This window comes from Sipha flava, unplaced genomic scaffold (assembly GCF_003268045.1).
Source record: "Sipha flava isolate LNK unplaced genomic scaffold, YSA_version1 48_pilon_pilon, whole genome shotgun sequence".
In the NCBI taxonomy this organism is placed as follows: Eukaryota; Metazoa; Arthropoda; class Insecta; order Hemiptera; family Aphididae; genus Sipha; species Sipha flava.
In genome coordinates this window covers 2865490-2878015 of record NW_020273306.1, presented here as the reverse complement: position 1 = coordinate 2878015, position 12526 = coordinate 2865490, and the positions used below count along the sequence as shown (strand labels likewise).

The 12526-nt window shown below is 33.4% G+C and overlaps 1 protein-coding gene across 1 annotated transcript in view; it reads left to right on the top strand.

The window, feature by feature from the left end:
- Window positions 1-2911, top strand: part of LOC112690111 (lysine-specific histone demethylase 1A) — a 308655-nt gene extending 305744 nt beyond the window's left edge. The window contains exons 15-16 of the mRNA XM_025564036.1: window positions 137-323; window positions 2690-2911. Of these exons, the coding sequence (XP_025419821.1) occupies window positions 137-323; window positions 2690-2814 (312 nt within the window). The 3' untranslated portion in view covers window positions 2815-2911. The remainder of the gene's footprint in view (window positions 1-136; window positions 324-2689) is intronic.
- The last annotated feature ends 9615 nt before the right edge of the window (window positions 2912-12526 follow it).

Genomic DNA, 12526 nt, shown 5'->3' with positions numbered 1-12526 from the left:
TTAAAAAAAAAAAAAAAACCACAAATTCGTTACGTAGAGATTTTCGCTGTTTAATAAAAGTTCTTAGTTAAGTTATTATTATTATTATTATTATGTACATGTAATACGGTGCGTAACGTTTCCCGTTCGTTTTCAGCCCAAAGAAACCGTCGTCACCCGCTGGAGAGCCGACCCTTGGGCCAGGGGCTCTTACTCGTTCGTGGCAGTCGGTGCCTCGGGCTCCGATTACGACTTGCTGGCTGCTCCGGTGTCGTGCAATAGGACCGAAGAGCCGAACACGACCGCAAACCCGACGGATGGAAGCGAACGACTCTATTTCGCCGGTAAGACTTTTGAAAACGAGAAACGCGAACTGCACTGCCCACCCCACCCACCGCGGTCTGACCTAATCGTACGAATGCACGTGTTAACGTATCGTTGCAATCAACACCTCGAGTAGCTGTCGCAGAGCAGGAACCTAACGAGATTTTTCTTCTTTTTTTTCGCCTAAAATTAGGTCGATGGCCGTCTAATTACAAGCGTCTGTTGCCGAGCCGACCAGTAACGGTAACGGAACGCGAACGCGCTTGTGCACGGCTATCGTTTCTACACGAACTGCGACCTACACGATTCGTACCGTACGTTGCTAGAGACCAGAGGTGGGTTTTATCACTCACCAAGGGCGGGAGGTTCAAGAATTTAGTTGGTTGTTTTTTTTTAAATCTATGTACAATTTTAAATTACAGAATATGTTTTTAAGCCCCTCACGAGTGAGTCATTTTTTTCACAACAGTGACAAATTTTAAATAGTTACATTATCGGTATTGATTGTAATCTAAAACCATTTAAAAAATATAGGTATACTCATATAATTAACAATGAAAATGAGTTACTTGTTTTTAAAAAAATATATTTATAAAATAGGTACCACATCCATCAATGACGATTGACGATATATCATAATAATTATTAATATATCGATATATCACAATACATTTGACTTTGTAAAATATTTAGCTTATTCTCAAAGGGGGGGGGGGAGCTAATACCCCCTAAAACACTTTCTTAAACCAGCCTCTGCTAGAAACCCTTAGGAAATCGACGGCTCTCGCCGGCTGTGTTACGTTTGTGATAAACATTTTAAAATTGTCGATGTTCAATGCTTTAAATGATCACTTTTACTGTTTGAATTTATTTCACGTGCATTCAATAGAATTATTCATCTGGCCTCGTTTTAAAACAACATTGTCGAAGATGACAATATTATTACGATAAATATATATATTATATGTATCATATTCAGGGACGTATCCAGACGAAGATAACGGGGGGGGGGGTTTAACGGACACACATGATATAGATAAAATTAAAAATATTAATTTTGATAGAGGTTGTTTATTAAAATAAAAAAAGTCTTAAAAAAAAATATAGAAATAATAATAATAATAATTTTTTTTTTTAGTTATACCAATATATGTCATAACAATAGAGTTTATAATTTGTTGATTATGGAGGTATCGAACGACTTTTACATTGGTCGTTATCAGTTATCACGTTTCGGAAACACCGAAAAACACAAAATTTGGTTATGAATATTTAACATCATATTAGTAGTATATAACTGTAATATCAGAATTTCTCCAAATAATAAATATAAGTGAAAACATAGTACCAGCATAAGTTTGGTATAAAAAAATAGATTAAGATTTCCCTATTTACTCTTGAAGTAATTACGTCAAAAACAAAAGTCTGCTACGGTGAACGGGGGGGGAAGGGCGAATGCCCCATTCGCCTCTTCTGGATCCGCCCCTGATCATATTTATTATTATCAACTGACTATACACCTCTAAACGTAATTTGGATTTGAATTTTGAGAATTCATAATTTAATTAATTGAACTTGAAATTGACTGGAAATATGTTTATTATAAAAAAAAACAGATTAATTATAGTTAAAATGTTTCAATGTTGCATTTTTGCCGATCTACCTAACCCTAAAAACAAAATAGAAATGTTAGACAGTTTAATAAAATAATTATAAATAACTAAAAAAAGTTGTTTTTGTGTTTTTTCTTCTTCTTATTCAACGATGTACATCGGAACATTCTTTCATGTATTCCAAATGGGCAATTTATATAATATTTTCAAATTAATTAAAAAATTAAAAAAATTAAAAAAAATTAAAACATGGAAAATTGATAAATGTATAATGTCTTTACAAACGTAATTCGGCCAATGAGAACCAATGAATGGCATACTTGTACGCCGCCGAGGCCCGGTCATAAATCCAATTCTTTGACCGATTATGCGCGGTGACTCGTCGACCCGTCAACCGTCGATTACTCATCCGTCCAAAGAAGTTGTCAAGTCGATTTACGACCGTGACGGGCTTATACGTGTGGCACGAACAGTCCAGGGGTGTCTTTTTGGATTTCCATACGTTTCTTGGTTGAAATTAATTTCAATTCCAAATCACTACCTAAATCACCTAAATGACAAATGTACACGTTAACGTCGTGCGTACTCTTTTTTGTGCCGTCCCATATATAGACATAAAACATTTTAATTTATTCAATTTTTTTTTTTTTTTAATACATTACGTTATGTAACGATATTGTGTAGAGGGTGATAAGCAGACAAAGATGTTACGTTTTGTGATACCTGTCGGCTGTCGACTACGTTTTTATGCTTTTTTTTCATTCTCTTTTTAGGAGAGCATACCATTCGTAATTACCCGGCCACAGTGCACGGCGCTTTTCTCAGTGGACTTCGCGAGGGTGGAAGAATCGCCGACAAGTTTTTGGGCTGTCCGTATGCAGCGCCCACTTCAAAATAATCTCTACACTCGGAGCTACACTTATTATGATTTTTTTTCTTTTTTATACTTCCCACTAATGCATGTTTTTATTTTATTTTATTTTTTTTTTTTTCACGTAACTTATAATAGTTTAATTTTGATATTTGTATTGGATTCCATTAATTTAATGATAAGATTATGGCATTTTTTCCTTTTCAAAATCTAATCATTGTACAGTAAAATTATAAACTAACTTAATTTCATTATCGAAAAAGTTTTTACTCCAAAACGGCCAAAACCGTCTTTCAGCTATTATTTTCTTAGAGTTTGCCCACATTTATATTATTAAATATTATAATAGTACACCTACACCGAAAGATATTTTTAATCTATTCAATGATACTTGCAATTTAAATCGTTTATATTATTATCTGTGCGTGCTAAAGATTTTTGCGAGTTTCATCTAATGTTATTAGCAAATATATGTTGTTGTCTAATAAATCAACCCAACAGCGTTCATTTTGGAGTAACTGTCACCGTAAGAGTTCAAATGAAAACTGATACAAATCAATAACTCTAACATTATTCAAAATTGTCATACGTCTTTTAGAACGTAAGTTTATTCTGTTATTATTATTATTATTTTTTTTTATCATCTCTTAGTATTAATTTTATTAATTTTATCGATTATATAATTTTTTTTTTGCATTTTCCATTCACTTTTTTATTTTTAATGATTTGAATTTTGTCTAACACTTGTGCGCATTTTTTGATAAAATAAAGTATTAACACAACATAATGTTATTATTATTGCCGACGCACACTTTATACGGTTCGCGCGCAGAGCTACCTATTGTTTTTTAACGGTTCGCCGTGATAGCCGTGCGTCGAACGTACAGATAGCGCTAGACGTTGACCACGCAAAGAATATCCGTCGAACCCTCGTTTAGTATGGCGTTTGACAGTTTCCTTTTTTCCATTCGACCGTTCGTACGGCAGCAGATAAATAACGAGTACAAGGTGTTCGACTTTTGACCGCGGCGGAAATCGTCTCAGCCAACGAACCGGAAGAAATACAACTCGGACCGGAGTCCAAACGCGTTTCGTTATGAGCGACACACGTTTCCGAGGTTTGACCACGGATCTCAACTCCGTGCGAAAGAAAATCCGTTTCTCCTCTCCAATATTCTTCTCGTGTGTTCAGCCTCTCGATCACAATCCTAGCCGAAAACATAATCGGTTCTTTCCCCGGAAACCCTTGTGGCGGTTAGGTTGAACACCAGTTGGGTTGAAAACATTGTTCTACCGTGCTGCGCGACCGCGCACGCGATTGTTTATTGTTTCGCGGTGCTACACGCGCGTACACGGATCTATAGATGTACAGCGGCGGCGCCGAGAGCCCTATAATTAACGGCTAGGCCGTTTGCCCGACAACGGCTGCGCGGGGACGAGCTAATATTATAATATACTGTTTTGTGCACCTATTCGCCGTGCGCTGTTTCGTACCGTTTCGTTCTATTTCTGTATCCTGTACGTAATTTATTAATGATTGTTGTTCGCGTTACTAACTAGGCAGGTAATTAAAAAAACGAACTGCGCGGTAGTAATGAACTACCTGTTCCATGCGCTTATCTTGTTCGGCGTTCACGTAATTACTTCGATTGCATTTTAATATAAGTTTTTTTTTTGTAATATAAACGTAATTATCCAAGATAATTCGCTTAATAGGCATTGTTCGGTGAGACGAGACAATGACCGACTGACGGCCACGGTGGTTTGACAGGACTATCCCACGATTTCGGTAAAACTTCTAGTATTTTTTTTTCTTACGCATGCGACGTAGCTCCTTTACCGCGATAATCAGCTCAGAGGACGTTACAACATCCTTGCGCGTACGATCAGTAGTAAACTATGGTGGTGTCTGTGTGAGTGTGGAAACAGGGTTTGTGGTAACGGGTCAAAAATCGTCGACCTTCCAAACTCGAAGAAGGTAATTTTAAACGATTGAATTCCGATTGAATCGCGCACGCTTTCAATTCATTTCTAATGCAATCGAGTTCACTGTTCGCGTTGTAAGTTCACTCGGAACGAATAATGCATACATTATTGCACGGAAATTGTGCTGCAACACGAGCGCGAAAATTATCCACGCCAGCACAACGATTCCATGCCGGTGGACGCTTTTTGGCTTGTACAGTAGTACCAGGTATCACGGCTATGACGTGAGTAGATTTGCGTCGTTGTGTGAGACGCGACCGAGGCAAAAATATTTTTTCACGCCCATTGATTTTACGGAGTTCAATAATTATTTCTACTGGTAATGTGTTCATCTGCACGTCGTTCGAGCAACGATTTCGTTTGATGCGTAACTTTTTTGTACGCTCGTCAATGAAACCAAACATACATAATTATCACCTACATTACCTTCTCTTGTTTGGTAATTATATAGGAAATAAAAATTGCAATTAGGTACGTTGCTGTATTTCTTATAAAATAACGTAACTCCCTAATGAGATTTAATTTTTAAATAACGATAGTAATCATAGCATAAGTAAAAACAATTGTGTTAAAGTAATTGTCAAGTATTTTTAATATTAATTGCTGTGTTCGAGATGATAAATTTTAACTTTTAAACTCTTGTGCGTTTCGTTTTTCGATTTCGTGAATACAAATATAGTCGCATATTATAATATTTCTGATATAAATATCATGCGTTTCTTTGGCGTAGTAAATGTTGTATACAGATAAAATAGTAAACTTAATCCAAGTGAGCGATTTTTAATGATTCGTTATATTTGCAAAGGATTTTTCATGTGATTAACTGATGATTTCAACCGAACTCTTTTAGTCCGACTGATCCTTAAACTCGTTTAGTGTTCTTCTACGGCTGATGCCTCTAATATGAAAAGTTCAACGTTGACATTGTGTTAGATATACCACATACATCGCATCGCTTTCTTCAATTACCAAAGCGTAACGATTGCAAATCCTTTGCTGAACGTACAGCTTAACATATATTTTTTTTCGACATTTTATAAAACAAATTTATTTATTTCAATCATCCATGTGTTTTATGTGCACCATAAATCGAGCGAAAAAAAAAAGAGAGAGCTAGTAAGGCGTTTAATATTTTTTATGGAAATGTTTGCTGAATATTGTACAGCTCTATTTTACTACGTATTTGTGCATGAAATATTAATGTTACAATAAATTATGAGCCAACTTTAATCATATTAAGTATTCGATGTCTAAATCGTTTCACATCGTTTAAACAGAGGGTAGTAAGGCATGTTGTGCTCGTCCGTTGAATACATACGTGGTGAATGGATTCGTTTTACGAATACATTTCGGAAAAGAATAACAAATTATGTCAAGTGTTTACCAAATCGAAATTAATAGCCGAACGACCTGGCGAGGCGGTATTTAGAAATATTGATTAGGAAGGAGGGGGGAGTTATAAGAATACAAATTTGCCGACTACTTTCTAAAACAAAATCCAACAATACGAATACTACTTGATTCGTTGACGAAAGCCGACTGCATAAATAAGTCATTCGTAGTTGGGGGTTATATGCACCCCCTCCCTTGACGACGGCACCGTGATCAGCTATCCGCAGAGTTAAATTCATCGATATACGGTGATAATAGTAGGTACGTTAACTGAAGACAATTTGTTTCCGCGTTGCGAAGAAGATCGTTGTCGTGTTGTTACGTGTCGGTGCGTGCCGAGGAAAACCGGCGAAAAACTCGGTGACCCGCGTGAAAGTTTTTTTGTTGCACGCGCGTTGTTCACCGCATCGGACGGTAATGTTGACGATAGAGTGTCTGGCAGACGTTTTAACGGATGTTCGGCTAATTAATTCGTTAGTTAAAAACTATCATCAGAGTGCCGGTACGGGCCCCCGCGTTTTCGTCTCCAGCTCCTAGCCGTATGTGGCATTCCCATTCTGTGCACGGTCACTTTGCATACACGCTATGCGTCTCGTCTCGCAAAACGACATTGTAATCAAAATTAGCTGCTGCACCGGAGACGTTTGATCGCGTATTTATTAACACGGCGCTATTGCTGCACATAATTATCGTACGGGTACAGCACGCGACTACGAAAATAGTAAGAAATCCGTCCGGGCCTGTGCACGCAGGAATCATCCAAGAGGGGGAGGGAGGCTACAAAACCATACATATTACGTTAAGTAAGAGGTCGATAAAAAATATACCATCGAAAATATCAGAAATCAATAAATGTCGACACATGTGTTATTGATGAAAACACGTTCCATCGATGGTTGCATTTGCAACGATAATCGACAGTAGATGGAAAATTTATCGGAAAAAGGCGCAAATCGAGAAGGTTCGCTCTGTCAAAACAAAAACGGACAGCTATACTTGAATTTTCCAGTTATTTTAACTTTTATACAACGAAGATTACATATATTCTTAGTAAAAATGTATGTGAAAAGATCCTCAACGGAAGAGGTTATAAGTTATAACCTACACTCCCATCCCTTGTGCACGGGCCTGATTCCATTGGTGAGTAATTGATAAAAGATATATTATGTTTACGTAAGAACCGACAACATCAAGGGTGGTTAATCTAACTCAACCTGCCTCGGCGATAAAAGTTTTCTGCTATGGTTATAATTGTTATTTGTATTTTATTACGTAGTACGTATTCATTTACGTCCGTATAATGTAAATACGTAGATTATATTTTCGTTTCATTTTAGGGTACGTATTTGAATGAATAAGTAAACGGGTGTTCGGAATCATTTTCTTTAATAAATTCCAAAGAGGTTTGCGGAGTAAAGATATTTGATAAGGATAATTCGTTTTAGTGGGTTAAAAAATAACATTTTTTTTTCGATATTGTGGTTAATGTTTTATTATATTTATTGTTCTTAATTTTCTTTCTTACTTAAATTATCAGAAAAATGTTAGAATACATTAAAAATAAAACAAGTGTGTGATGTGGGTGAGGAATAAATAAGAACAGGTCACTGAAACAGATGAAATATTGTTCTTTTGAATTTGAAACCTAAGTAGAAACTGTTGGTTACGAAAATAAAGATTTTGTGCGTAGGAGGACGGTTCGATTATCATCTGTAAACAAAATATATTTTACATTATTTATTAACATAAGTACCAAATCATTTCGTTATCATGTTAACTAACTACACATTTACGAAAACAAAAAAAAAAATAACAAATCCGGTATATACTTTGGACTTTGATTTAATTAATTTACTAATAACAGTGAAAATTATCATAATGCTAATAAATTGATTAAATTTATATGTTTTCAAATCCTTATTGTAAATTTTTTGAAGAAAAAAATTATTATTATGGTTTAAGTTCCTAAAAATATTTCGATAGTTCAACGAAATTCGTTGACGTTTTACGCTTACAAAAGTTCTTTGCGACTTTCTGGTAGAATTTTTTATTTTTATTTTTTTTTTATCGCAGAGAAAAACTTGTGAAAATTCTTATATTCAACTTTTAAAAATTAAGCATAAAGGTTGAAAGTTTTGAAAAAAGAAAAATGTTATGTCTCCAGATCTAACCGATATTTTTTTAAACAAGTAAGTAAATATTGAAATATGAGTATGACATTTCGAAATTTGTTTGTTGTCTATTTTATGAAAAAAAAAATATCTAAGAACTCGTAAAAATTAACAAATGCTTTTCTGTAAGTCTAAAAAAAAAATTAAATAAATCCTACAAACCACCTGTCTTCGGGATGAATCTAGAATTCAAAACCGTTAGGGTTTCTTCGTCCGTATCGTTAAATACTTCCGACTTCGTTCGGTATGGCATCATATTACCAAAATAATAATTCCCGATTTATTGATAAGTTCATTGTATTTTTACACGGTTTTTTTTTTAAAAATCCCGAATATTCAGCACGTTTTACGTATACGTGACTTGCATTTCGTATCACTCGAAAACGTATAGCTATTTTCCAACGGACAAATAAATCATTGTCGATTGGCTCTACACGCTGTAATATTTTGTCGCGTTATTGTTACTTTCACAATGAATCATCGCCGAGTCCGTCGCGCAGTATATCACGAGTGCGCAAAGGTCTAGCGGGCCTGCACAGGATCGCGTTTTTGAATAAGTGCACGTTTCATGGTCAATATTTTATTTTATTTTCTCCCCCACCCACCATTCTACTGTTTCGTAGCTGTAAACTAATTATACCGAAAAAAAATCTGTCGCCCGAACGAATATCGTGATCGCATCGACGGTAAATCGGTATCATTTGATCTGCGTGAACGGCGGAGTCACAAAATCGTATTTTTTCGGATGGGACAAATTAACCGAACGTATGAACAGGTGCGCATAGAACGTAGGAAACCCTGGCACGGCGTTCGCGTCGCAGGCCATTTTTTTAGTGAATAATCAATCACTGCATGTCCATTCCTCCACCCTTTAAAACGAGTTTGCCCGGTAGAAATATCTCTTCCCTAGGCTCAGTGACCTTCCCAGTAACCTCCTCTAGTAGTGGGGTAGCGTCATTTAAAATATAATGATATGGCATAAAACGGTATTTATCCAACTGATTTAGCACATCTTGGTTATCTTCAACATTATTAAGACTACTAAGTTTCAAAAATTACCATACATTAACATTAGGAACATTATAAAGAACAACATTAATATAATCGAACAGAGTAGATGTGATTAGTAGAAATGCATTCAAACTAAAATAACTTATTTTTGTGTTTCGTATTCCTCTATGTAATAAAATAAAATTAATCGCTATCATAAAATATTTAATAAAATATTATGTTAAATCACTGTTTTATAACATGCTTCATGGCTGCTTCACTAACTGCTACTTTATTTCTTTTGAAAATAAGAAAATAAATAATTCTTTAGTTTGTTAACTGAACTTTATTCTACTTTATTAATTTTATTATTTCGTAGGTTAGATTAAAAAAAACAATATCAAGAATCAAGTTATCAATTTATCACTCTGCATACTTCTCCGTGATTATAGTGTATAAATATAAAGTTAGTACCATTTTGGATTGATATCATGGCTATATATATATTATAAATCGTGATAAACTAAAAAGAGGTATATTTATATTTATTTATTTTTGATGTTCGTGAACTACAAGAAAAGAGGTCGCGTCCGTTCAAAACAATTCAACGCTGATTTAGGTAAATCTAACCTTTTATCAACATTAAAAAAATAAAAATTAATATACAACCAAAATGAAAAAAAGAACTGGATGAGCCTCGCTCTGCTGTATAGTAGGGGGTGGAATGCACCTCGTTTATAGGATAGATTATTACAATGGATTTGTTAAATTTTAATGCAATTATAGGAATCATTGAATATGATTAACGATTCTGAACAGGGATGATTTGTTAGATATATATAGAAAAAATATTATTATTATATTATAATAATCTTATATATATCTTATATATAGAGAACAGTCTTCTAAAAATTTTCTATTTCAATACAATTCCTATATAATTATCCTACATAACTATATTTAACTAACTAAAAATAAATCAAAACGACTCTTATTATTTTATTAGGAAAAATCGAATACTTCAAATGCCTATAAGTTGCTTAAAAGTCAATATAATACTTTGAAAAAAATGTAACTCGAAGAAAATGTCAATCTTAACAACTGGTAAAAATTTCAAGTTACTGTGACTTATACTTTTTGAATTATAACAAATATTTATAATCGTTTGAGGAAAAATCGTTATTTTATGCAATTTTGTAAGAATTCAAATTTCAAATGGTCATACAATTTTTTTCTTAAAGTCCGGTAAAAAGGTTTTTATAGTTTTTTAAAGAATAACTTATGGATAACCTAGTGTTAACATTTTGAACCTTAAGTCTAAACAGAATAAATTTTATGCATTTTTAACTACAAAATAACATGCAAATTATCGCTATTTTGACTTATTTCATACAAATTTGAACTTTATGGGCTTATAAAAAAAATTAGTGTGTAATAATTTCCAATTTTTTTTAGTTTTGATAAGAATAATTTATAATAAACCTTGTATAAAGTTTTCAAAAGTTTTCTTGGAGCTAAAATTTTTTATTGGTATTTCAAAAAAAAAAAATATTGAAAAATTGGAAATTGAAAAAATTAAATAACATGAAAATAATAATAATAATAATAATTTAAATTGAAAATTTAAATTGTCTATAAATAAATCAAAAAATTTCAAAATACTTCGAAAACGTTACCATGTATAGAAAACGCTAATTTAAATATTTGGTGAAAATTTCAAATGTATGCGGTTTTTTTGTTTTTGAGTTAGAGCATTTTAAAAAAAGTGTAGTTTGCCAAAACGTGGTTTTGCGTAAAAATTTCTGTTTTTTCGTAATTTTGTTAAGGTTTTTTTCGATGCTTTTAAAAAGTATAGAAAAAGTTTGGTTTTTGATTTGCCAAAGTACCATCTACATTCACTTTCTTTTCAGAAAAGTTGCTGTTTAAGAAAATCAAAGCATTTTTACTGTCCCAAAACGTGAAGACAGATACAAAAAAAAAAAAAATAATAATAAAAAAAAACACACATCATTGTAAAACCAATAGATTCCAGCACTCCGTTGAGAATCTAAAATGAAAAAGTTTGTATTATAAATACACTATAGATTTCGTTTTATTCATCTAGCAATTCAAAAACTTGTGTTTTAGTTTTTTTAATGGGTAATGATTTAATATATTTTGCAAGTGGTATAATAGATAAAAGCTTAAATTATGTTTTATTATAATTATGGGGGGGGGGGGTGATTCGACATGACTGATTTTATTTTTTGCCTATTCTGGAAGTTACGACATAAAAAAAGTTTGAGAAACTTTGCCTTAGAGTGGTGATTATCAACATTTTCAAATAGCCGCCTCATCAAGGAGCAAAATATTTTTCGATGCCTCACACAAAACTACAAAAAAACAAAAATAAATTATTTTACATACAAGTTTTATATAATTAGCTATTGGAGTCAAGTCCGACCAATATTTGTTAGGTTGATTGAGATGAGTTTCTAAATAGTTGCAGATAAAAATTTAAATTATACTGATTTTTTAAAGTAAAATCTACAAATTAGTTTATTTGTGTACATTTTTCTCTGCTCCTATAAAAATTATTTTTTCCTAATGATTTTACGTAGTTTTGTTTTGTTTCTTTGCTTCGTAATGTATGTATCTAACTTAATTCCCAAAAGAGTGTCCTGAGTGAAAAAATGCATTAAGTTTTGCGTGAAAACTTTCACAACTGTTACCAGTCTGATTAGTGCTTGATAAAAAGTCGTTTTAAATGTTGAGAGGAAACTGTGAAACATCAACGTAAACGTCAAAATGTAATATTTTAAACCAATTTTTTTGTTATTACATGGTTGTGTCGCCATAAAATCTTCCGTGAAACATTGAGTAATGTAATTTTCATTTGAAAATGGCAATCCCAAAAAATACTTGAGATACACATGTGTCTTTCTCAGTATCAGACTTTTATCCTTTGTAGACAGACTCAACTGCTGCATTGTTTACCGCCAGCTTTGGCCCATATGGAATCGACACCGTTTGATTTTAACATCGGTCCTGACTTGTTAAATTGCATAGTGGGTTCCATTTTCAAAATCTACATGCATATCTGATGGGACAAATGTCAAACTTAGCGATTGGCAATAGTTAATAAAACGTTTAAGAACCGTTATTGATCCGTCGACGAATAGTTACAACCTTATCGTTACGTAACCGATATAGTATGATGT